This window comes from Pongo abelii, chromosome 2, assembly GCF_028885655.2.
Source record: "Pongo abelii isolate AG06213 chromosome 2, NHGRI_mPonAbe1-v2.0_pri, whole genome shotgun sequence".
Lineage (NCBI taxonomy): Eukaryota > Metazoa > Chordata > Mammalia > Primates > Hominidae > Pongo > Pongo abelii.
Window position 1 is genome coordinate 122,126,827 of NC_085928.1, and position 27,964 is coordinate 122,154,790.

The 27,964-nt window shown below is 39.0% G+C and overlaps 1 protein-coding gene and 1 pseudogene across 1 annotated transcript; one reads left to right on the forward strand and one right to left on the reverse strand.

Moving 5' to 3' along the window:
* Positions 1-269: 269 nt before the first annotated feature.
* On the reverse strand, positions 270-6,610 carry LOC129058602 (large ribosomal subunit protein eL31-like; annotated as a pseudogene).
* On the forward strand, positions 6,608-27,964 carry CMTM6 (CKLF like MARVEL transmembrane domain containing 6). Its single transcript, NM_001131195.1, is given in 4 exon segments — positions 6,608-6,852; positions 17,321-17,497; positions 21,241-21,339; positions 25,183-27,964. Coding segments are annotated over 4 exon segments (552 nt in total). The 5' UTR covers positions 6,608-6,714; the 3' UTR covers positions 25,321-27,964.

A 27,964-nucleotide genomic window follows, 5' to 3' on the forward strand; every position in this document is an offset into this window, starting at 1 on the left:
TCACCTGGGAACTTGTTAGGAGTGCAAATTTTCAGGTTCCACCCAAGATCTGCTGAGTCTGAAACTCTGGAGGTTGGACCCAGCAATCTGTGGTTTAACAAGCCTTCCAGGGGATTCTCATGATCACTTAAGTTTGAGAACTACTGAACTAGAGCAGGGGCTAGCAAACTATGGTTTGTGGGCCAAATCCAGCCTACTGCCTGCTTTTATTATTTTTTAATTTTAATTTTTAATTTAATTTTATTTTTTTGAGACAGAGTGTCGCCTAGGCTGGAGTACAGTGGCGCGATCTTGGCTCACTGCAACCACCATCTCCTGGGTTCAAGCGATTCTCCTGTCTCAGCCTCCTGAGTAGCTGGGATTACAGGCACCTGCCATTATGCCCGGCTAATTTTTGTATTTTAGACGGGGTTTCACCATGTTGGCCAGGCTGCTCTTGAATTCCTGACTTTAGGTGATCCGCCTGCCTTGCCCTCCCAAAGTTCTAGGATTACAGGCATGAGCCACTGTGCTCAGCCTATTGCCTGCTATTATAAAAGTTGTATTGGAACACAGCCACACCCATTTGTTACTATATCATCCACAGCTGCTTTTATTTTACAACAACAGTTGAGTTGAGTAGTTGCGACAGAGACCATATGGCTCTCATAGCCTAAAATAGTTACTATCCGGTTCTTTAAAGAAAAAGTTTGCAGACCCCTAGACTAGAGCATTGTCTACAAAACCCTCCTAAGGGTCATCTGATCTTCTAGGAAAAGACAATTTTCTCTGAGTTAGTATTTATTACTGAGTTGGGCCCAGATTCCGTAATTAAGGTATTAATTATAGAAAATTGGTAAATTGCAAATTATTTTTGTTAGAGGGAGATAAAAATGATTTCTCTGTGTTAGAGTTCATCATAAAGCTAACAATTTTATTGTCCTGTAAACCATAAACCAGTTTTGGATTTAACCTAGCAATCTTATTCTAGCATTATTTTTTTTCTTTCACTGAATACACACACACACACACACACAGACACAGACACACACACACGCCTCTCATAACCTCCTATAAACCGGTTTTACATTCTTCTGATTACTTACCTAATAAATCAGGTAATTTTTTTTGCAATTTTATAACTTTGATGTATTTGACCATCAGCAATTAGTTCTCATCCACATTGACTGTCTGTAGATTTTTGAAAGTGGTAACAGGTACATAGGTAACCAAAGTATAGAGCTTATTTGGTGAATCTTCATCCTCATCCTGGATAATCGCACACGGATTCAGTATGAGACATTCCTTATTCCTTTGGCCCAGACAGCTTTGTTGAGCCTGGTAGCAACACGCACGTCTGGAGCTACCATCTCCTTCATGGCAAATTTCCGAATCTCTTTGAGTGCCCAAGGGGCACACTTCTTGAAGCGCACTCCATGGATGCACTTGTGAATGTTGATGGTGTATTCTTGGGTCACCACCTCGTTGATAGCAGAATAGCCCTTTTTCTTTTGGCCACCCTTCTTTGAGGGAGCCATTCTGCTGGGTCCAAGTTGGAAAGGCAATATTTTATTTTATTTTTTTAAGACAAGGTCTCACTCTGTCACCTGGGCTGAAGTGCAGTGGTACAATGGCACAATCAAGGTTCACTGTAGCCTCAACTTCCCGGGCTCAAGTGATCCTTCTACCTCAACCTCCCAAGTAGCTGGGACTACAGGCATATGCCTCCACACTCGGCTAATTTTTTTTCTTTTTTCTTTTCTTTTTTTTTTTTTAGAGATAGGGTCCAGTCTGGTCTTGAACTCCTGGACACAAGGAATCCTCCTGCCTGGATTACAGGCATGAGCCCAGCCTATTAATAAGTTAGATAAATCTTTGAAGCATTCTTACTATATGCTTGTATGAAAGTTATCTTTTTAATTTTTTGAAATTTGTACTTTGACATCAATAAGAGTTACTGCCTCCTATATTACCTCTCTGTTATTATTCTCCCTCAATCTCCTCGTTACCCAGACTTGAAATATTGGCACCTGCTCCAGTTCCTTTCTTACTCTCTAAACAAATCAGTCCTCAAATCTCACTAGTTTTACCTCCAAGTTTCTCTTGGTGCCATCCCCGTGATTAACGTCAGAGTTTAAGCTTCTATTCCCTCTCTCCTGAACTTTTACAATATCCCTTACTTGGATCTCTGTAACCACTGCGCTCAAGGCTGCTAGAAAAATATCCCCAAGGAAAAGCTCCGATCATTTCACTCCCCTTCCTAAAACTCATTGGGGGTTCTTCATTACCCAACAATAATGGAAAGGCCCAGTTCCTTAGCTTGATTTTCAAAGCCTTCCAAAATTTGATCTCGAGCTTATTCCTTAACTACTCTGTCCTTCCCTGCTCCCTTCATTCACTATGCCTATGCACACTTTCTTTGCCTTCCTTCATACCGCCCTACTGCCTGGATACTTTCTGCCCTGTATCTGTATGTCCAAACCGAAGTATAGTTTAACCCCAACTTGAAGCTCCACTGTAGTGATCCTTTTAACTGAAAGTTATTTCTCTCTGCTCCGAATTAGCAACATATTTAATTTGTATCTCTTCTATAACACATATCTCTTTCTATTTTGTAACATAGTCCTCTGTGGACATTACTGTGGTATCATTGTAGGATAGCATCTATAATCTAACTTTGTATCCACAGTATTACCTAACTGTGCTAATACCGATAACAGGGCCAGTGAAAAATTGTTTAGCAGGAACTGCTGAAAAAATTAAACTCTGAACTGAAAAAGTAGTACTGAGGCAGGATAGGCAGTCAAGGAACTGCCCATATCCTCAGGACGCAGCAACCGTGGTGACCCCAACATTTAACATAATAAGGCTCAGCATTTGAATTGTGATTGAACTCAGTCGAGCAAAGCTATCTTCAGTAGGAAATTTCTTCTGTAGAGAACATGAGCACTTTGATTTTACCTGTTCTCAAACTGACCTTTTGCTCATCATAACAGCAAAAAACACGCCCCTGGGTGGAGATTTACGATGCTAATGGGACACCTGAGGGATGAACATGCGTGCACAGCTACTGCACATGTGGAGCCAGAGGACCAACCAGAAGATGCTTACTACTAGGTTGGTGCAAAAGTAATTGTGGTTTTTGCATTTAAAGTAATGGCCAAAACCGCGATTACTCTTGCACGAACCTAACGGTAACACTTCTTCCCACCTCCTTACGAATAATCATGCAAATAATACATGATTAGCAATAACCTCCAGCAATAATCAACGTTGTCTCATCCTTACGAGCAGCCTGCCCTGAATTCTCTCTCTCTCTCAGGGTGTGATGTCTATTCTGTACTTAGCTTTCAAAATTTTTTTTTCTTTTGCAATAAATTATGCTGCATCTCTTTTGCTGTATGTCTCTTGTTTAAATTCTTTTAAACTAAGAAGACAAGAACCAAGGTCTCACAACAGTCTCCAACACTACCACATTATTTTTTGAATGTCTGAAATCCCATCAAATTATGTTCCCCAATCTCTGTCTTCTTGTGAGTGTTTTTCTTTCTTTTTTTAAAAATTAAATATCTAATTTTAAAGAACAGTGAATATTCTTTAAAACCTAAATTTAGTGTATCTTCCTTTCTTCTTTTTGTTGTATTTTTTTCACCATAAGTAAGATTTCTCATTTCAACATAGTGAGTCCCACCATTTGACTATTGCAAGTTGTTTTATTCATTAATGAGGGTGACAGTTTTCTGTGTGAATATGCCCATCAAAAGAGTTTCCTATACAAGTAGTTGCTCATGAAGCACTAACATTTTTATTTGGTCTTTCAATTTATGAAGAAAATGTAAGGGATACCCATTTCTTTACCTGGGTGAAATATTAGTCTCTAAATCCCAGGCACCCCCAAATCAATCAGAGCAAAGAAAATATGGCACGTCTACTGTCTACCACACAATGGCTTTCACTTTTATCACATTATAAAACAGTGTTTCTCTATGTGGATGGATTTCTTCCCAGATTCACATGAAGAGCTTGTTACAAAAGTATATTCCCAAGCCCCATCTACATTCAGAATCTTTGGGGCTAGATCTCCAAGAATCTTCATTTTTAATTAATCTCACAGATGATTCTTCGCCACGTTGGAGTTTATGAATCACAGGCTAAATTTGTGTCTTCTTCTAAAAATGCAAAGAGAAGCAGAGACCCCTAGAGAATTGCGTAAGTGTGCCCTAAACAAACCAAGAGGGTTGACGAAATCTGTTCATCTTCTCTCTTGTCTCAAAGTATCCTTGTTTCTTTGTAACTTCCTCCCAATACTTTATTTTGAAAATGTTCAAACATACAGAAATGCTGAAATAATTGTACAGTGGACACCCATATACTTCTCCTTACCATTAATATGTTACTGCAGTTGCTTTATTAGCGATTTTCGTTGTTGTTGTTTTTTTAACAATGATTTTTTTTTTTTTGAGACGGAGTCTCGCTCTGTTGCCCAGGCTGGAGTGCAGTGGCGCGATCTCGGCTCACTGCAAGCTCCGCCTCCCGGGTTCATGCCATTCTCCTGCCTCAGCCTCCTGAGTAGCTGGTTCTACAGGCGCCCGCCACCACGCCCGGCTAATTTTTTGTATTTTTAGTAGAGACGGAGTTTCACCGTGTTAGCCAGGATGGTCTTGATTTCCTGACCTCGTGATCCGTCCGCCTTGGCCTCCAGAGTGCTGGGATTACAGGCGTGAGCTACCGCGCCCGGCCTACTTTTTTTTTTTTTTGAGACGGAGTCTCACTCTGTTGCCCAGACCAGAGTGCGGTAGCGCGATCTCAGCTCACTGCCACCTCCGCCTCCCGGGTTTGAGCGATTCTCCTGCCTCAGCCTCCGGAGTCGCTGGGATTACAGGCACACGTCACCACGCCCGGCTAATTTTTGTATTTTTAGTAGAGACGGGGGTTTCACCATGTTGGTCAGTCTGGTTTCGAACCCCTGACTTCAGGTGATCCACCTGCCTTGGCCTCCCAAAGTGCTGGAATTACAGGCGTGAGCCACTGTGCCTGGCCTATCACAAATCTTTTATCCATCTCTCTAGTCATCAACTCATCTTAATTTTGGATGAATTTCAAAGGCAATTTTAGACATCAGTAGTGTCCAATTTGGGATGATAGTGACTTGAAGAATAATGGGGCAATGAATCCTTGCAGCCCTGGTGAAAATACAGTGGCCTTCCTTGTTGGACAGAATTGGTGGCATCGTGGCCTTGGGAGGACATTCAGAATGCATGTAATCAAAGACAGAAGGGTAGTTCTGGCTGGTTATAGGTGGCCCCTGCAGGGCAGTATCTACTTGTCTCTATTCATTTGAATGGGAGCTTTTGTTTGTTACTGGAAGAAGAAAGGGAGGTTTGGGGCCACGGAGAAGATGTAGCAGCTGATGGCAGCAGAAACCCCTTCTCTCTTCCATGGGTTTTGAGACTCCAATGGAGAGATGAGTTAGAAGCTGACGTTTTCTGGGTTAGTGTTTAGCAGCAAGGTTTCTAGTCAGACTGCTTAGGCCTGCATTCCAGCTGCTCCTGGCTGTTTGACCTTGGATATGATTTCAGCCTCTTGGCCTCAGTTTTCTCATTTGAAAATGAATGTAACCGACTTTATACTGTCGAACCTACTTTATATTGTTGTGAACATCCTGTAACTCAATCAACTTCAGTTGCTAAAATATAATTACATTCCTTGACAAGTTCACACAAAATTAACATATGTGACTGTAGCAGTTGGTGACCAAGAAAGAAACAAAGGAAATGATTTTGAAAAGTGAGCCTAAATGGAATTTGGGGAGACGCGGGAGGGAGCGATTCTGAAAGTCCTTACAGACAACTCATTGTACTTAAAATGAAATCCGAATTCTTCCCTTGGTCTGCAAGGCCTCCACATTATCTGGCTTTTGCCTACATCTCCAGCATCTCCTTTCCTCCCGTACTTATTCCTAGCGACACAGGCCTTTGGGCTTCAGATTGAGTCAAACTCATTTGGTCCTCGGGACATTTGCACTTGCATGAAAGGCTCTCCCCAGAACTTTACAAACCTGGCTTCTCATACTTTGAGTCTCATTCAATTCAAAGATCATGGTCCTCAGAGAGGCCTTTCCTGACCACTCAGTTTAGTAGTGGCCATTTAAGTAGAGCACCCAATTCTCCATCCTTTTTTCCTTCTCCTTCCTCTTCTCCTCCTCCTCCTTCTTCTTCTTTTTTTTAAATAAATTTATCAAGCCACCAGAAGTGCTGAATCCATTATTTTCGTATCATATTTTCACGTCACTTATCACTATCTGAAATTGCTATTCATCTGTTTTCTTGTTTATTGTCTGTCTCTGTTACTAGGGATCCTGTTTTTTTGGGTGGTACTTGGCTGTCACCCAAGCACCTAGAACGGGGTTCACTGCACACTGAAAGTACGCAAAAATATTAAGTGAATGAATGTCAGGAAGATGAAAGATGGAGGGAGGTGAGAAATCCATCAAAGGCTCACAGAAAGAACTCAATTCTTGGATGAAAGTCGAAAGAATCCCAGCAGCTAACACGCAAATTTGCTGAGAGAGGGGGCGGGGCGGGCCAAGGGCGGGGGCGGGAAGGGGCGGAGTCGGGCGGAAGCCGGGGAGAAGGCCCAGGAAGTGACGGCCGCCTCCCGGCTACCGGGGACTTCTGGAGTCCGAGAAGTCAGCGGCGCGGTTGCTGCGGCCGCCGCGCTCCCCGGCCCGAAGCGATGGAGAACGGAGCGGTGTACAGCCCCACTACAGAGGAGGACCCGGGCCCCGCCAGAGGCCCCCGGAGCGGCCTCGCTGCCTACTGTTTCCTGGGCCGGCTCCCATTGCTCCGGCGCGTTCTCAAGGGCTTGCAGCTGGTGAGTCCGCGGTCAGGGAGGGCGAGCCTGAGCTGGGGAGCGGGGTCTGGCCTGGGCTTGGGAGGCCGCCGAGCTGCTTCGTTTCAGCTTGGTTGTTCAGTAAAAGGAGATTTCCACACCTCTAGTTCCTTCCTTCTCAGCCTGGGGAAGGGGGCGTTACCCTCCGCCCTTCCGCCGGGCGGCCCCTCAGTCCCAAGGCTCTCACCATCGGGATCCCACGAACTCGGGCCACCCAGCCTGTTAGGCGGGCTCAGGAAATGCGTCGGAGACCCAAGTCAGCCACTTCAACATCGTTCACTCATCCTCTATAGCGACTTTCCTCTCTTCTCCCTGCTGCTACCCTGCATTATCGCCCACAGTGCCTGTATTTAGACTGTGAAGCGGTGTTTATCTTTCTCCGGCTCTTGCGGTTTTCCTGCTGCGAGCGCATGGGGGCAGTTTAACTTGCTGGACAAAGTCCTGCGATACCACGCGTGGCATTGAGATGTGTGTGTGTGTGTCCGGTAAATTGTCTTCTAAAAGTTTTATATTGACTGGAAAAGAATTATTTCAAAATTGAGCAATATGGGTTCTAAATGGAAAGTCAGAAGGACAACTTTGTGAGTATGTGCGGATAGCAGAACTAGGACATGGTATGCATCTTTCCATTTTACTGAGTTTATTTTAAGCAGTTAAAGTACCATAAACCTATTCGTGAAAACATCAAAGCATCTTTGAGATTTAAATTATTCACTTTACAGTCGTGTTGAGCTCCTATGTACTGTTTCAACCACTGATGGTTGAACCAGTTTGGGAAAAATAGAACCAGTTTTGGTTCTATTTCTGCAGTAGGACCAGTTTAGGAAAAATCCGAATGCTTATAATGTTTATGAGTTTTGTCTTACTTTGTTTTGTTTTTTAACCATTCTAAGTAAAAATTAGCTCATTGGTTTCCTTGGAAAGAACTTAAATTCTTACAACTCAAATGACCAGAAGTTAAATTCTTAGAACTCAGGTGACCTACTTTTATTGAATAGAAAAACAGAAGTAGGAAAATCGGCACTGCTGTTTAGCGATCAAAATGATCACATCTGCTGGTGACTGGGAAATCATTTGAAAGCAAGTGATAATGTGGCTTATGGCACCCAGTAGGATCTGGCCTTATCTTTCTCCCAGTCTCCCTCTAGGTGGTTCCACACTGGCCACCTTTAATTTATTACGAGGCATCAGGGGCTCCTTCCTGCCACTGTTCCTTTGCATAAGCTGTTCTACCTTCTTCCTTTTTCCTTCTGCTCTTCTCTTGTCAGCTGTCACATGATGATTTTTAGGTTTTAGCTGTATTTCTCTGCAGTAAAGCTAAAATTTTCTACGTGAATAGTAGAACTCTTTAGAACAGAAAAGAATATTCATCTGAAGCTTTTTTTTTTTTTTTTTTTGTGTGTGTGTGTGACCGAGTCTTGCCCTGTCGCCAGGGCTGGGGGAAGTGGCGCAATCTCGGCTCACTGAAACCTCCGCCTCCCGGGTTCAAGCAATTCTCGTGCCGAGTAGTTGGGACTACAGGCACGCACCACCATGCCCGGCTGATTTTTTTTTTTTTTTTTTTCATAGAGACGGGGTTTCGCCATCTTGACCAGGCTGATCTCAAACTCCTGACTTCAGGTGATTTTCGCCCTCCGGGCCTCCCGAAGTGCTGGGATTACAGGCGTAAGCCACTGCGCCAGCCCATCTGAAGCATTCTTGCTGCTCAAAAAAATCATCTGTGTTGGTTTGCTGCCCACAAAATCTCCTATTTTCAGTTGCCTTTATTTTTTTCTTTCTAATAAAAAGTGGCAAAGCTAAAGTAAATTTTCTGATTACCTTCTTATAGTTTAGTAAACTGTAGTTTCATATCTTTGGAATAGAACATAACCAGTTCCCTTCCTTATTGCTATTATAGAAGAAAACATGGAACACAACCAGAAATTTTTGTGGTAAATGTTATACTTGGACACAGAGAAGATTAATTTGCCTTAAAAGATCGTTAGACTGTTATTTGTTCTCCATCATTCATAAGAAGAAATGGAGAAAAAATAAAAACTAATATCTCTTTATGAAATCCATTTATTTGTTTATGGGGAAATTGTCATGTTACAGGAATGCTTTCTTTAATATGGAGATTTAAAAGTACATTTTCATTACTGCCTTTCACTTTGATAGTTGTCTTTTTGTTCCTGCTTTGTTTTGATAATGTCTTATCTCTTCACAGTAACAGTATGTTACAGGAATTATCCAGCAAGTCACAAGAAAGTTACATATGAAGCCAGTAAAAGTTGCCTTCCAGCCTGGGGCTATAGGCAAGGTCTTTGCCTTAACTCAAATTCTTCTTTTAGATAGATTGGTTGTTTTACTTTAGATGTTTAATTTTTTTAAAAAACTAAACAGAATTGCGAGCTCCAGTAAGGAAACAACTGTAATGGAGAAACCCATAATCAGAAGAGGAGGTGTTTTAACAAGGGACCTGCAAACCCTGTGAAATTTTATTCAAAATATTGTACACTTATATGTTTGAGTATATTATTCTGGACCCATAAATCTTAACAGAATCTCAAAGATCCTACAAGAGAAAAGAAGCCTGCTGTAAAACTTAAAAACCAGACATTGTATATATACTTAGGAAATTCTTACATTAGAGTCTTCGGAGGTTGAATGGATTACCTCTGAGGTTCTTTGCACTCTTAAGATTTTTTTTTTCAAACCTCTGAGGCTCCATGGGGTTTGCTATTACAGAACTGAGTTGAACATTGAAGGGATAGAGAGTGGAGCCTATACACAGAGGAGATTAGAGATAAAAGAACGTAACTTCTCTGTCTCTTGAAGTTAACATAGCTGTGTCTGCCATTTAGATATGACCTAAGTTTTGTTAAAACCCTAAGCATCCCCCAACTACCATCCACCCTTCCAGAGCTTAAGAAGAAATACCCAGTTGAGAATTCAGTGTAAGGAGTTACTGGAGTCCTAACTTTATGAAGTTTTTCAGTTTATACTATCCTTAGATTCGTCCATATGTTCATGTTTTATTTTGTGAATGTTTTTGAGGGAGTTTTTGTTTTAAGGGGAGAATTGACGTTTGGTAAGCTAATTGCTTGCTGATACGCTGGTGCAGTGACCTAAATATGTGTAATTTTCTGTGCAACAAGCTCCACATTGTGTCCGTGCTGTCAGTTGACTGTCCTGATAGCTGCACAGTACTGGGATTCTAGTCGCTCATCTGGCAAGCAGTTTTAGAAATCGCCAGTGATTTTTCAATATATTACATTATAAATAATGTTATCCTATAAGTACCAAGAAACAAATTACTTAGAAGCATTTCTTATATTGATGCTCTTTTCATTATTTAAATATGAAAACTGATGTGTAGTAAATTGAAATGTTCTATTTTTGCGTTGAGGAAGATCCCGCAATGTCAGCAAATTATATCTGAACCTTTGTAAGAGTAAATATTTGCCTAAGGCAAGGGAGGCCTGGCCTGTTTCTTCAGACCAATGGATTGTTAAATTTGAACTTTACTTATAACTACAAAGTTTTTAATAGTAAAGTTCATTAATTTATAATTCATATCATTTTGTAGATGGAGCTTTATAATTAATGGCAAACATTTAAAAGTTCTTTTCATAAAATATAAGTAGTAGACTGTTAAATTAATGGAGAATTCGTATGTAATATAGTGACCGTTTTAAAGAACACTTGAAATTTCAGAAAAGGTAGTGAAACTGAGGCCGGGTGCGGTGGCTCATGCCTGTAATTCCAGCACTTTGGGAGGCCGAGGTGAGCGGATCACAAGGTCAGGAGATAGAGATCATCCTGGCCAACATGGTGAAACCCCGTCTCTACTAAAAATACAAAAATTAGCTGGGTGTTGTGGCGTGCACCTGTAATCCCAGCTACTTGGGAGGCTGAGGCAGGAGGTGGAGATTGCAGTGAGCCGAGATCGTGCCACTGCACTCCAGCCTGGCAACACAGCGAGACTCCATCTCAAAAAAAAAAAAAAAAAAAAAAAAAAAAGAAGGGGTAGTGAAGCTGAAATGGAGAGATAGATGCAGGATAGTAATTATCCAGTGTTTAAATCACCAGAGCTGTAAGATCATCTTTTAGTCACTGAGACTTCCCAAATCTGTTGATGCTAGCAAATTGTTTTTAATGGATGATTTAATACATTAAACGAAATATACAGAACTGTGGGTTTAACTTCAAAAAGCCAGTCTTACAGGGAAAACCTACCCAAACATACATATTCGTAAAAGGAATTTAACAAACAGTATTTCATGGGGAGAGGAAGTACAGAGTGGGAGTCAGAGACTTGGGTTCTTGTCTGTGCTGAGCTAACTTGGGGCTTAACCTGTCAATAGCTTAATTCCATCTTTGTAAACATGAGGGTGGGAGACTATGTCCTCTAAGGGCCCGCCTGACATTAAAAGCTTGATAATTCCCTTAATTATATTTGGGTAAAATTTTATGTCATTAGAAGGAGTTACATTGGGTATACAGTTGTTAGGTACTTAGCTTAATCTTCAGTAAGCAATATTTAGTATGATGACTTCATGCTATTGAGAACAAAACTGTTTACCAAAAAATAATAATTGAGCCTTTTTACTTATGGGTTACATTTACCGTGAATTTCTTAGCTAATACAGCGACATTTTTTCTCTCTTCCTATTCTTGACCACTTTGGCATTTAATGCTGGTGACCACTCATTTCTCGAAATTCTTCCTTCAACTTTTACACTTTTTTTTTTTTTTTTTTGAGACGAAGCCTTGCTGTGTCACCCAAGCTGGAGTGCAGTGGTGCAGTCTCGGCTCATTGCAACCTCTGCTTCCCAGGTTCAAGCGATTCTCCTGCCTCAGCCTCCTGAGTAGCTGGGACTACAGGCGTGCACCACCATGCCTGGCTAATTTTTGTATTTTTGGTAGAGATGGGGTTTCATTATGTTGGCCAGGCTGGTCTCAAATTCCTGACCTCGTGATCCACCCGCCTCGGCCTCCCAAAGTGCTGAGATTATAGGCGTGAGCCACCGCGCCCGGCCAACTTTTAAACTTTTTTCTTTTTAATACAAGAAAGTGTCTGCTTACCAAAAAAAAAAAAAATCAACTAAAAATATTAAAATAAAACCACTTTCCCACCCCTCACACTGCCAGGTGTCACGGTATGATTAACAATTTGGAGTATGTTTACTTGCTGCTTTTTAAGGAGTTTTCTTTTTTTTAAAAAACACTTCCTGGCTTGCTGATAAGCAAGTTGGTTGCTCTTTTCCCTCCTACACTGGAACTGTAGAATTCTTTTAGGCCCCACCCAATCCTCTGTTCCTCCTGTTTTCTAACCCACTAAACCAGGCAGGTGTTCCCTCCTGCCTTCATCTAGACATCCATATTCCCTTATATGATCATCACACAACCACACCCAACTCCTAAACCATTTTTTTCTTCATCCCCATCCAGTTAGGTCAGTTGCCTTATTATCATTTTTGGATTTATTATGCAAATTCTTGCCCTTATGAATATGTTCTTTTTCATCCTCCACCTAGAATTAGAATGTCATGTGTCTATCCAGGTTCTATTTGTGTCTCTACCTGGTTTGAGTCCTGCTTTTCCACTCATCCTTCTCCAGCTCCTTCGAACATTTTCTTGAGATTTTCTAACCTACATATAATGAATGCTCAGTTACTGTGGTATAAAATATATTGTTATTATTGTTTCTTGTACATTGAGCTTATTACTCCATCATTTATATCTTCCTATATGTAGAACAGCGTTGGAGTGTTGCTAGTTCAAGTACACTTTGAGTTAGCAATTGCATAATGCTGAGGGAGCTTACAAAGGAAGGTTAGTAGCCTCAGAGATGGGTAGGCAGAGAATTTTTTTTCTTTCTTTTTTTTTTTTTTTGGTAGATATGGGGTTTCACCATGTTGCCCAGGCCAGTCTCAAACTCCTGAGTCCAAGCTATCCTCCTGCCTTGGCTTCCTAAAGTGCTGGGATTACAGATGTGAGCCATCGCACCTGGCCGACAGAATGTCATATTGACTATAGCTTGTAGTGCCAATTTCTTGGCCTTTAACTTGAGATGGGAACTAGTAAATGTCCAAACGTTTTTTTCTTTCTTTTTTTTTTTTTTTTTTTGAGATAGTCTCGCTTTGTCACCCAGGCTGGAGTGCAGTAGCGCCATCTTGGCTCACTGGAACCTCCGCCTCCTGGGTTCAAGCAATTCTCATGCTTCAGCCACCCAAGTAGCTGGGATTACAGGCATGCGCCACCATGCCCAGCTAATTTTTCTATTTTTAGTAGAGATGGGGTTTTGCCATGTTGGCCAGGCTGGTCTTGAACCAGGTTGGCCAGAAGGCCTCAAGTGATCTGCCCGCCTTGGCCTCCCAAAGTGCTAGGATTACAGGTGTGAGCCACTGTGCCCTGCCAGATGTCCATACTTAATATTGTACTCCTTGATTCTCTTAAGATGTCCAGGCAGAACCTGCCTCCTACTATTGCTCTGAGGCAATAGGTCAGTAAGGTCAGTAGGAATGCCACCTGTTAATACATTTGGAATAGGATTTGTAATGACTTGAGACTGACTGCTTCCGGACAAGCTGGATCCTGTCTTTCTTTTTTTACTGAGAATAGACAAGCAGCCTATGTCTGTCGTACAGATAACCTTTTATTGCCATATAGCCTTCACACATGAGTGTGCCTAATAGTCTAATTGTAACATGAGTGGTTCAGCTATTCCCAGACCCTAATTAGAGTTTTAGGCTGGTATCTTCTCTCAGTTAATTGACTTCTATACAACCGAGGTATATTTTGTAAATTTCTCTGAGAGAAACTTTTAAAACTTGGACAAGATTTAACATAGAGGCAAGAAAAAGGCAAGTGAAATGTTAGATATTTAGTATTTTATTAGACTATAGTCATGTTAGAACTCATCCTGTAAGTATGATTATAGGAGACTAAGGAAGTATCTTTACACAGTGGCCTTCTGGGATTTATCTTGGTGTTGTCACTTTATATCCTGTGGTGTAATGATTGGGAACGCCTTACCTAACACACCTGTCTGAAGGAAGTTGTTTGGGACATGCTGGGCTATTTCATGCTTCACTAACTTACAGGAAATCAGAGAATGTAACCATTCATGTTACAATTTGACTATTGTTTTCTTTTATATAAATTCTTTGCAGTTGTGGGGATATATACATTTTGTATAGCCAGTAGGAGGGAGAGGAAATCCCTTAAGGGTTTGGATACCAGTATAGATTTGAATTATTATTTTTTAACTTTTTATTTTGAAGTAATTATAGATTCACAGGAAATTGCAAAAAAAAAAAAAAAAAGTACAGGGAGGTCCCATGCACTCATTTGTGTGTGCATGTGTGTGTAATTCCATGTAATTTTACCGTGTGGATAGCTTTCTATAATCACCACCACAATCAAGATACAGAACTGTGCCATCAGCAGAGGCTTCCCTGTGCTACCCCTTTGTAGCCACACCTTTCCCCTTTCTCTTGGCTGCCACTAATTTGTTAGCCATCATTATTATTTTTATTATTCTAAGAATGGGTTATGAATGGAATCATACAATATGTAACCTTTTGAGATTGGATTTTTTTTTTTTTTTACTTTGAATAATTCTCTGGAGATTCATCTAGGACATTACATATATCAAGTTTGCTCCTTTTTATTGCTAATATTCCATGGTATGGATGTACCACAGTTTGTTTTAACCATTGGACATCTGGAATGTTTCCAGTTTGGGGCTACTGTGAATAAAATTGTTATAAACATTCACATACCAGTTTTTGTACAAATGTTAAGTTTTCATTTCTCTGAGGTAGTTGCCCAAGAGTTCTATTCCTGGGTCATATGGTAGATATATGCTTAGTTTTTAAAGAAACCGCTGAACTGTTGTTTGTCCCTTTTTAATGAAAATGTTTTGTAAGATAAGATATTTACTATTACTATGAAATGTATCTGTTGATTTTGGTAGCAATCTTGTTGCCATTAACCTGTCTGGTTGCTTCTGCTGGCCTGACTGGGGTGAGAAGGGAATTCCCTTTAGCCTCTGACTTAGGTCATCAGTCATTTTGATGGTTTTGGCCCTCAGCAGGAAATTCCCTCAGCTTCCACAAAACACACGCAAACTGCCCAAGCAAAATACTCTTCTTCACTCTCTTCCCTTCTATTTCTAGAGAAGAGTTAGCCCCAAACCTGAGCCCTGAATCCTATCTTTAGAGAGCCATTTTTCTACCTATGTCTTTAGACCCACCCATCTTACTGGTTTCTGCATAAGTATTTAAACATGCTCAGTTCTCTCCCATGTTGAAATTCCCTTCTCTTTGACCTCATACACTACTGCCCTATCTGGCCATTCTTTCCCAGCCACACTTATTGCCTATGCTGTCTCTCTTTCACTGCCTTACCCTCCCCTTACTTCCCAATACACAGTATTGTAATCGAGCTTCTCTCCCTGACTACCCTGGAACTTTTCTTGGTAATGTCACTGGCAACCTTCTTATAGCTCAGTCTAAGGTAGGTGTTTCAGTGTTGTTCTTACTTGACCTCTAAGTAGCATTTAGCACTCTTGATTACTTGTGTGTTTGTGCATGTGTGTGTGTAAATACTTTTTTCTTGTTTACTACCCCTTTGATTGCTGCTCCTAGTTGTCCTTTGCTGGTTTCTTCCCCTCTGCATATCCCATAAATCTTCAGATTCTTCAGATTTCCACATAAGGCTATCTTTCCTCATTTGAGTCATCTCACCCTCCCACTCTGCTGCCTCCCACATCTTTATCTGCATCTTAGACCTCTCCTTTGAGCTCCAGACCATATATTCATTTGCTTTCCAACTACATCTTCACCAAACTCTTCCACAGACCTCCTCAATCACAGCACATTTAAAACTGAATTTATTCTCTTCCCAGCACCCTTGCCTTTTAAAAAGAAAAAAACCTGACTCTTTTTTCAATGAGGACCAGTATGTTAGTACCACATATACAGTAGTTGGAAGTAGTTAAAACCCACTTGCATGTAATTGAGTTGCCAATTTAACCAGAGTTAACGTTCTCCACTCACCATACCAAGCATCCTGACCTCACACCAGTCACCCACAGCCTGCCATGGCCAGTAGGCATCTCATTAGCACTCTAGAACTCTTGCTTCTGTCATCAGTTGAGTTGTGTTGTTCCCATACTGGTTTATGCTAACTATACTTTCATGGCCATACAGTTAAATATTACAAAGCTGAAACTGAGTGTTAAAATGAATTGTTTATTTAAAACTAAATTGAATGCTTTGGGAAGACTGAAAGAGAAGTTACTACAAGATTTATCTGCCATGGAATTAAGGAAGAGCAAGGCAACTGTAAGAGGCTGGTAAAATAGTCTGACTCTAGAAAGATTCTGAACTCTGTTTCTCAAGTGTTTAAGATCTCACTTCACTTCAAATAACATCAGTCTGGAAGTAGTAGTCCATAGATGATGAAAGTGATTAATGCAGAAAACATGTGGAATTCCAGTCACTAGACCCATAAAGAAAAGACTCACTTCAGCAGATTGTTAATAAATGTGCGTTTTTAAGTTAAAATGTTTAAGGTACATATGTGTTATCTTGTGTTCCATATTATTTGTACGCATCTTGTCTGATACGAGCTTTTGCATCTTGTCTGATAAGAGCTTCTGCTGCATCTCCAGTGATTGCCACTCCTCTATTGCTGCTCCCTAGTCGCTATTATTTGCCCTGATTTCCTACATCAGCTTCCCAGTTGGATGTCCGCCCCAAGGTTTGCCTTACCTCTGGTCCCTTCTCCATATTGTAGCCAGTGAGAACTACTGAAAGCATACACCTGATCATTGTCAACCTTTACTTTAAAATCCAGACTCTTTAATTAACAAGGACATTTAGATCTGGCCTCAGCTTACCTCTCTAGCCTCGTATAATAATTTTTGTGCTGCCATTCTCTTCCCTTAAACTCTGTACTTAAGCTGTGTTGATTTGACTCACTTTGACAGTTAAGTTGAAGGTTGGGGTGTGTGTTGTCTGTATGTTGGGTCAGGGGGCAGGTGCCATGCTCTCTCATTTCTGAGCCTTTCTATGTACTGCTTCTCTGCTGGGAATTTCTTTCCTTCATCTTTCATCCCCCAGACTGACTCTGTTCTTCAGGTCTCAGCTTTCTCCTTCAGGAAGCCTATCCTGACCCCGAAGTTGAGCGTCTCTCCTGTGTGCTTTTATAACAATATTATATATTCCCCTGTTCTGGCATTAGTACACAATAGGTTAATTAATTCTTTATTTACCTGTATTTCCTTCAAGGCGGCCAAACTGTAAGTTCTGTGTAGATGAGGTTTATTCATTAATCTTGTTTGCCATAGTCTCCTCATTGTAAATATTTGAGTAAATGTATTATTCAGAAACAGCTTTCTAAATACTGTAGATTCTCTGAAAAAACACTTAAGTAAAATGTTTTGCTTCATTTGTAGTTGCTGTCTCTGCTGGCCTTCATCTGTGAAGAAGTTGTATCACAATGTACTTTATGTGGAGGACTTTATTTTTTTGAGTTTGTAAGCTGCAGTGCCTTTCTTCTGAGTCTCCTTATACTGATTGTGTATTGCACTCCATTTTATGAGAGAGTTGATACCACAAAAGTAAAATCATCGGTAAGCATGAGAAAATATCATCCCTATATTAATAGCTGTTTTATAATCTGGCATAATTTTATTGTTCAAAGCAGTAATATTTTCAAAACTCAGCAACATGAAAAGACAGTATCCCTTGTTCCAACTCGCTCTGCTTCTAAGCACCTCGTTTTTTCCTACCAAGGGGATGATAGAGAGGGAAAGTGAGATTAGAATGAGAGTGACAGACACTGCCAATAGTTTACAGTTATTGGTGGTTTAATGTAATTCACATTAGACTTAAAAAAGCCTAGGATTTTATCACTTCTGATTTCTCACTTTTGAGTGTCACTCATTGGTTCTACAATTATTAATTGTGTGCCTTTATTATATGCCAGGCATTTATATGCTAGACATTGGAGATAGAGTAATGAACTAATGTGAAATATTTCTGGAACTTAAAATAAAACAACATTTAAAGCTTAAAGGTTCAGTAATCAGGGAAAATAAAACAACATGTAATTCTTCCTATATTTTGCTTTAATGGTATTATGAAAAGTTGTCTATAAGTGAATTAAGAATGCATTTGTTCCTGTGTTAGTTTGCTAGGAGCAGAATCCTGGTAGAACCAATGCCCTACCATCTTGAGGTGCTGTCATGGCTAATGCCATCACTATAGGAATTTCTATGACAATGACAACAGGACTCATTTGTTTTATGAAATATATATTAAGAGGATACAGATAATCCTTAGAATTTTTGTTAATTATATTTGTAGTCTTTGGACATTTTTCTTTTTTACAGATTAATATGCCATAAGATTTGGACAAGGGAAAAGTTCTCAAGTGTCTGAGCTGGTTGATTTCTAGTTTGAATGTGTAAAAAAAATATATGTATTCCAAATTCTGGCTGGAAAAATTTATATTAAAAAAATTAAAGATTGAAATCATTTTGTCATTTCTTATCTCAACAGTGAAACAATATCACCATAAAAATATTTTTAGAAATGTTTAGTTTTTATTTTAATGGTGCATCTGTAGTGTTTAAAACACACGATCATTTTGACAAGAAACGGTATTATAATATTGTCCAGTTTAGTATCATTTTGACAAGAAACAGCATTATAATATTGACCAGTGTAGTATAATGGTGTAACCCAAAAAAAGTAAAACATTTATTATATCAAACTTGAGCATTTAAAAGGTCATTTTAGAGTAAATGCTGGTTTAAAAATACTGAGAAAAAAGAAAAATCAGTCCATCCTAAAATAGCTTTTGTATTATTTTGCTGTATTCAAGTCTTTTTTTGCCATTCGTAGTTTTAAAATTTAAAATATTTTAAAATTAAACATATAAAAAAATTTAAAATTAAACATATATTCTACTTTTTATCTAATATCATAATGATTTCATGTTTGTTTACATGGTTTAAAAATCACTTTTTACTGTCTGCCTATTAATACACTTAGATTTTAAATATTTTTTCATGCAAAAGAGGTTTTCTGTTTTAGAGGAATGTGTTTTGAGTGTGTAGTACTGGTGGTACCTAGAGAAGAATAACTTTTTTTTTTTTTTTTTGAGAAGTCTTGCTCTGTCACCCAGGCTGGAGTTCAGTGGTGCAATAGCAGCTCACTGCATCCTCCACCTCCCGGGTTCAAACGATTCTCCTGCTTCAGCCTCCCGAATAGCTGGGATTACAGGCGTCTGCCACCACACCTGGCTAATTTTTGTACTTTTAGTAGAGATGGGGTTTCGCCATATTGGCCAGGCTGGTCTCAAACTCCTGACCTCAGGTGAACCGCCCACCTCAGCCTCCCAAAGGAATATTTTTTAAGAGAGAATGTTTTCTATCCCATGCTATTGCAGTCAGAGTCTATTAAGAACAACAGTAGCCAACATTTTTGGGACATTTACATTTACTAGTGGTATAGCTCGGATTTGAATTCAGGTAGACTGGCTCTAGAACCCATGTTTATTGAACACTACATTATGGTCTAAAAATGATTGTCTTGTTTCAATTAACTTGAATGTATTCCAAATATTAGTAAATAGAATTTTATATTTATATGTAATAAATTTGAAATAATCAAAGGGATTAAAAAATAAAGAAAGTACTACAGGGAAACACCTTTTAGAAGCGGAGAAAACCTCTTTTTTTTTTTTCTTTTTTGAGACAGAGTTTCGTTCTTGTTGCCCAGGCTAGAGTGCAATGGCACGATCTTGACTCACTGCAACCTCTGCCTCCTGGGTTTAAGCGATTCTCCTGCCTCAGCCTCCCAAGTAGCTGGGATTACAGGTGCCCACCACCACACCCAGCTAATTTTTGTATTTTTAATAGAGATGGGGTTTTACCATGTGGCCATGGTGTTCTCGAACTCCTGACCTCAGGTGATCCACCTGCCTCGGCCTCCCAAAGTGCTGGGATTACAGGCGTGAACCACCATGCCCGGTGAGAAAACCTCTTACATTTTATATGAATTTTAAGTGAATGATTGACAATTTAGGAATTCTGTGTTAAATAGTTTTATTGATTTTTTTTGTTTTTTTTTTTTTTGAGATGGAGTCTTGCTCTGTCGTCCAGGCTGGAGTGCAGTGGTGTGACTTTGGCTCACTGCAACCTTTGCCTCCTGGATTCAAGTGATTCTCCTGCCTCAGCCTCCAGAATAGCTGGGACTACAGGCGCCCACCACCACGCCCAGCTAATTTTTTTTGTATTTTTAGTAGAGACAGGGTTTCACCATGTTGGTCAGGCTAGTCTCGAACTCTTGACCTCATGATCCGCCCGCCTCGGCCTCCCAAAGTGTTGAGATTACAGGCGTGAGCCACCGTGCCTGGCCAGTTTTATTGATATTAGGTTTAGTGGAGTTTGCAGTTCAGAAAACTCAAAAAGTATCAGACTTAAAACCCTTTGGAGTGACTATCATTTTACCAAGTTTCCCTTTCTGAATCAAGTATATATGTCATTACTGTTTTCAGTTGGCATATGAGAGCCTTGTGAGGTAATGCCTGAGAGAGCACTTGGAAACCCGTGAAACATCTCATGATTGTAAGCTGCATTATGATGAGATATGGAAGCTTTTATGTAGTAGATAAGCTCATCATATAAGCTCACTGTGGATTACCCACTTGGAACAGTTGAAGGCAATATGTTATTCCAGAAAGCTTAAGTGTCTAAAAAACACCCTATTGGCATACTTCTGTTTAATAATGGATGGTTTTTAAAATTCTTTCTTTTAGAAAGTGCTTTCAAAGAATTGGAGTGCTCTCAGAGATGTCACCCTACCATAAAATACTTTGAAAGGAAAGAAAAATGCTTTTTTGCTGGAAGTAAGATGGAATTGTAATAAATGCTTTGGCTTAGATAATTTTAATATGTCCCAGAGAAAAAGAGGACACACACAAACACTTGCACACATACACATGAGATCTTTTCTGGGACTTTTTTTTTTTTTTTTCTTTTTTTTGAGACTGGATAATAAAAAGCATCCCAATTAGCTGGGACTACAAGCTCATGCCACCTCTCCTGGCATAGGGGATTGTTGTTATTAAAAGATTATCTTGTAATGTGTTCTCTCAATATGCCCAGCCCAGTGTGGGTACTGTTTTTTTTACAGGGTATTTATTGAATGCCAGGCTTATTGAAAAGTTAGAAGTTTGGGTATGTAAGTTTGGGTTGTATCAAGAAAAACAAGTAAGTAGCCAGAGCTCTTTAAAGTTAAAAATGAAAAAGTTCATTTCCATGAATCTAACTATTGTATTCCTTTTGTGTTTTGTATGTATGCATAGGATTTTTATATTACTTTGGGAACAGGATGTGTGTTTTTGTTGGCATCCATCATTTTTGTTTCCACACATGACAGGACTTCAGCTGAGATTGCTGCAATTGTAAGTACCTTGTATTTTTAACATTGATTATTTTTGTTTCCTTAGAAATATGGAATTTGGAGAGTACTTGACAAGTTATACAGCATGTTAGAGTTGTTTTTCTTTAACTTACTTTTTAGCATAATTTTGAATAGAAGACCTACAAGCAAATCAATATGATAGCCTTTAAAACCTAGAGCCTATAGAATTTGACTGAATTTCGTTTAAAAAAAATCCACTTACTCCACATATCAGTGTGTTATTGCTAATGGAAGTGGTAAAATTGACTTTATTATTTTATATTTCTCCACTTTCAGTTCAATAAATGCACACCTACATGCCAGGTGCTATTCTAGGTATGGAGAATATATGGGAGAAATGATTCAGAGGCTCAGTCTAGAAAAGGAGACGGAAAAGTAAAATTGTAATGGAGTTTGTTAAATGAACCAATAGAAGTTGTTCTGAGACTGGGTGCTGTGGCTCAGGCTTGTAATCCCAGCACTTTGGGAGGCCAAGGTGAGAGAATCACTTGAAGCCAGGAGTTCAAGACCAGCCTGGGCAAGCAACATAGTGAGAACTCATCTCTACAAGAAGAAAAATAATAATAATAGAAAAAAAAGTTGGTCTAGACAGCAGTTTTCAGTGAGTTATACATATCCTTAAAGTTTCATCAGATTTTTCAAGGAGTATGAGGCAGAGATAGTGTTGAGGAAATTAATTTCCAGCTTTTAAACCTCCATATGTAATCTTTTTTAAAACTAGTATGTCTGAGAATTTATCTCTGGTGAAGGAGTCACACCAGCTCTTTTCCACCTTCCCATTCACAATCGCCACCCACCTTGCCCCTCAAAAAGAAAAAAAACTTGCTTGTCCTGAATCTTGCTGCATTAGTTCCTTCTCGCACTGCTATATAGAAATACCTGACACTGGGTAACTTATAAAGAAAAGAGGTTTAATTGCCTCATGGTTCTGACAGCTCTATAGGAAGCATAGCAAGGGAGGCCTCAGGAAATTTACAGTCATGGCAGAAGGCGAGGTGGAAGCAGGCACATCTTACATGGCCAGAGCAGGAGGAAGAGAGAGAGTGGGGAGGTGCTACACACTTTTAAACAAGCAGATCTTGCAGTAACTCACTACTACAAGAACAGCGCCAAAGGGGGAATCTGCCCCATGATCCTATCACTTCAACTAGTCTCCACCCCCAACACTGGGGATTACAATTTGATATGAGAATTGGGTGGGGACACAGACCCAAGCCATATCACTTATTATGGTGGATTACCCTGAATTGTAAAACAAAAAAACCTTGAGTACAACAAAGAGACAGTTGAAAATAAAGATCCAATTTTTATCTGAAATTCTTGGGGCCAGAATTTTTTTTTTTTGGATTCAGAATATTCTGGATTTTAGAAAGGTAGTGCTGTACATATGCTGTATTACACAACACCACTTGAGGGCCTGGGACAGTCCCCTGTAATCTAACGTTGGTATATCTGAAGTAAAACATATGAATATTAATAGTAAAAGGGATAAGAAAAGACTGTAAATAGTCTTACTCCATGTAAATAGTTTTACTTCATGTCAATTTTGAGCCAAGTGAATCATGAAAACCTTGAGTTAATGTAGTTCTTTGGGTTTTGGAATTGTAAATTAAGGATCATGGCGTTGGACTGGTAGCAGTGCTGTGAACTTGAATGACTAGCAACTGGACAACAAATCGTCTTGCAAGTCAGCTGGTTTCCAATTAATACTTCGTTTTTAACAAAATTGAAGTTAGGCCAGGTGTGGTGGCTCACACCTGTAATCCCAGCACTTTGGGAGGCCAAGGCAGGCAGATCAGGAGGTCAGAAGTTTGAGACCAGCTTGGCCAATATAGTGAAACCTTGTCTCTACTAAAAATACAAAACTTAGCCGGGCGTGGTGGCGGGTGCCTGTAGTCCCAGCTACTCGAGAGGCTGAGGCAGGAGAATCGCTTGAACCCGGGAGGCAGAGGTTGCAGTGAGCCAAGATTGTGCCACTGCACTCCAGCGTAAGTGACGGAGTGAGACTCCATCTCAAAAAAAAAAAAAAAAAAAAAAAATTGAAGTTGTAATTAATAGAGTTGTCAGCTAATACATCATTAAAACTGCTTTTTATGATAGAAAACTCAAAAGGAGTTCAGAGAATTGCATGGCTATATTTATCTATTCATATGACAACAGTTTCTTAGCACTTGTGTAAAAACAAAACATAGAAATAAAATTAACACTGAATCTTGATTCATTCTAGCAATAAGCAATATTTATTCATGGGTACATGAACCAATAGAAGAGGAAAAATCAAAGTTTTAATAGGGCTTTATGGTTAATTTCAGTTTAGAAACATTTTTGTTGCAGAGGAGTATGAGATAGTGATCAATAAAATAATGAGTTTTTTAACTCGTTTTTAACTTTTTTAAAAAGCGCTGGCTACTTATTTGTATAAAAATACATTACTATAAAATTCTGTGGGGAAAGTGAAATGAAGTTGAGGAAAAATTGAGTTCCAGGGAAAAAATTTACAGCTATAAAAAAATTTTTGTATTTTAATTAGACTGTCTCAGTATTTATATGTCATTGGATATATTTAATAGTGACAGGTAGTTTAAAAAGCTGATATTTATAATATGCTGGAAATTACCTTTTGTAACTATTTAAATTATGAAAAGTTCTATAGACTTAAATGCATGAGGAAGTTTTTTTTTTTTTTTTTTTTTTTTTTAAATTCAGAAGTGTGTGAACAAAAGAGCTAGAAGATCACTTGTGATCGGAGACAGCTTCAAAAACAAGGGTGACATTTGGTCTGAGTTTGATGTATTTAAGAAGGTTGCCAGGAAAATAAGGGGATAAATGCCATCAAGTCAAAAATAAAGATTCCAGAGGGAAAAAGACTTGGCTTTTGTGGCGGGGGATGGGAGGGTGGGAGGCGTTGATAATTAAATTTAGATTGGATATGTTGGGGATATCTGAGGGACTTAATGAATTTGGAGCTCAGTTTACTTTGTGGTAAAATGAGGTGGAATGCATATTCTTTAGAGGGGGGAGGAGAGGTCAGGAGACTGCAACAGACTGTAAGAGAATGTTATTAATAAAAATTGTGGAGATAGGGAGTATTAGATTTGGAAGAGACTTTAGCCATCACCTACACCAATTTTCTCTTTTTTACAGAGAACTTCTCTGGCCCCCATATCCTTAAGGGTTTTGCTAGTGGAGAAGCTAAATTTGAAGCAGACGCATGGTCTTCTGTCTCTTGATAGAATTCTCAGAACGTTTGATCATATTTTAGAAGAGAACAGTTGAGGAAGTGATTTAAGGAAGAGGAAGTAGGTAGTGGCGTCATGTCACTGTGTCATTGCAGTGTGACAACTGGAACATTATTTAAGTAATTTAACCTAATAGTATATTCAAAATGGAATTTCTGTTTTGATATTAATAACTTTTTTCATTTTCACCTAGGCTGAGTTGCCTAGTCACGTATTTTCCTTATCACATCTGTGGGTCAATCTAACCATGCAAATATTTTTGTTTTGTATCATTTTATAGAATTTAATGTTTATCTGTTAACCCTACTTTCATATATTAGCCCTCCACTTATAAACATGCACACATAAGGCAGAACATAATATTTTGTGAGACTTTGACTAATAGCCATTATTCTGGAAGTTTTTCTTTTATAACTTCCATTTTTTTATGACTTAAAAAAATTTTTTTTACCATTAAAGAGTAGTCGTGTATAAGATAAAATTCATGAACATCTTGTTCATATGAAACATTCTCCAAGCCAAGTAGGAAATGTAAGATTATATTCCAGAATTCTCATATAACCTTTCATCATTTTTTTCCTCAGGTGTTTGGATTTATAGCAAGTTTTATGTTCCTACTTGACTTTGTCACTATGCTATATGAAAAACGTCAGGAGTCCCAGCTGAGAAAATCTGAAAATACCACTAGGGCTGAAGCCCTCACTGAGCCACTTAATGCCTAAAGACTCTGGGGAGCAGATGTTACCTAAGGTAGTGACCCTGCATTGTGGTGCCTGAGCCCTGGCAGAAGCTCTTGTAAAATTTGTGTAATTGTTTAAACCACTTCTTTTGGAGAGCAAGGGGAAGGTCAAGAAGGCAGTTTTATCAATATTGTGTCAGTCACCACAAAGTAGGCCAGATAAGTTAAAAAAAATTTTTTTTAAATAATAATTGAAACTTATCTCAAATGGAGATTTTGGTGGGAGGAGGAGAAATTGTTTTTTAAATCACACAGCTCAACGATTGATAAATGATTCTGTCATTCTGTTACAGGTCATTCTTTTACTAGGCTTAGCTTCCAAATTATGCTTTATAGCTGTATAAACATCGTGATTATATTCATCTACTTAGAAATTGTTTTATTTTTCAATTAATTTGCTTAGCTGTTTGTTTTGATGCTTAGATTATGTTCTGTTAATGGGAATTTAACATATTTAAGAAACCAATATTTAAAATGTTGGTCTAGGTTTTTTTCCTTAACATGTATTACCAGGCTTTACTGTATTTCACTCAGCCTTAAATGTTATAATATTTTTGGATAACTGTTATTAATTCTTTGAGACCTTCGTATAGCCTATAAAATGTATGGGAGATGTTGGTATTTTATGTGTATAAAAGCAACAATATCAGCAACTTCGTGTTTATACTGCACCTTGGTTGTTGATGTCAAGTACAAAAAAAGATTGTTTTGTAACACATAAAAAAATGGAAGAAAGTGATACCGCACCTAAGGACCAAAGATAAGAAAGGCTTTTTGCCCAAGACAGTGAAGGTAATTATAAAAACAAGCTTTGACCACTTAACCAAGTATCTGAAGAGATGAGTTCATACTCTGATTTAGAAAGTGGTTCAGTTCCCCTGTTGGCATATGATTATTTTTACTAAAATTAATACAGCTCTGTGGGTCTTCTTTAGTGTTTTCTTTGAAGCCAATCTGTTTTTTTTAGGACCCCAGCCTTTGGTTTTTCATCTGTTCGAGATGCTTCTTCTCTGTCTCCTTATCAGATAGAAATGGAGTCATGTGCTGCTGCTTCATCTAGCAGAGGTTAGCCTCTGGCTCTGACACTTACTTTTTGTCAGTTGTCTTTAGGTGGTCCTGAATCTTGGGCCCTTTTAATTGTGAATACTGTGTAGCAGGATCTTGAGAGTCCTTGTTCTTACATAGGCATTGCTCTAGTTTGTCTTTGGCAAAAAAAAAAAAAAAAGTAAATATCCAGGGAACCCTGCCCAGGCTAATACTGTTGGTGGCATAAGAGAATCAAGCCATTCTCAAGAGATAACTTCATAACCAGAATTGTCTGTTGGCTAGCAGCTGTCACAGATAGGCAGGGCACTTGGGATACGACCTTTCTGTCCAGGTGGTTCACAGACTAGACCTTTCTTATCCTCCTCCTAGAGTTTTGACCTGGGACTCTAGTGTTGATGATGAGCCCATACATCAGGTCCTTCTACACTTTGGTGGAAGTCTCCCAGGGTAGGTTTCCTATTTGAAACAGTGGAATCATGTTTTCAGTGATAAAGTTTAATGACCTCATCCTTTTTTTTTTTTCCTCATCTGCCATTTGTGTGTCGTAGATGGGTTTTAGTTGCATGAATGTGGCTAATGTGGTTCTCAGAAATTGGTCAGTATGGCCCGACATAGATTCTGCTCTGTCTTACTGACTCAATACCTTTAGGATTTGTATCAGAGTTTGGATACTAGTGTTAGTGGTGGTGTCACCACTACTTAATTGGGAGATAATGAAACCAATCATGGATGCTGTTTTTATTGGGCATGTCATCTAAGAGAGGAGAAATAGCTGGGTTTTGGGCCTAATTATGAATAAGGACTGATTCAGAAAATGAGTTTATGGTAGGTAGACTAAAGTTTCACATCAAACCGTACCATTGTGATTTTTAATGTCATCTAGACCTATCTAAAATTCAGAGTATATCATCTGGGCTACCTCAGGGTCACCACCCATGCATTGGGCTTAGTCGAGATTGACAGATACATTCTCAGCTGGCCTGTCATATAAAACATTGTCATTGAGCTTAAACTCCGCTTGTTCTGAGGTTTCACCTCCATGTGTTTCATTGGTGCAAAAGTGGATCTCTTAGTTGGTCACTTAATTCTTTCTTTTCCAGAAAGATAGTATGTTCACTGGTATATTTGGTCACTCTTAGAACCTTCCTTCACATTGTTTTTTATGGGACCCATGAATGGTTAGCCTTTCTTTTCTATTGTAGAAGGAAATAGGAGTAAAAAGACCATTGTAGTAAATAAGTTCAAGGGGAACTTGGGACCAGAAACCACTGTTACGTACAAAAAATGGCAAATTCAATAAACTCAAATTTAAAATAATGTTTAAATTAACGGTTATGATAAATTTTATATTTATACAAATAGATTGCTTAGAATGGTTCTCAAGAATTATAAGAGAAATGAAAGTACAAAAATTTTATAATTACTATACTTTTGTTTGGGGGCTGGGAAATGTATTTTTACATTGTTTGTAGCCAATCATTTTTATATTTGTCAATTTAAATCTTATGGGTCTTTTTTTTAATCTCTCGATGTCAGATTTTATAGTCTTTTTAAATAAATCCATTTAATTAAAACATGCA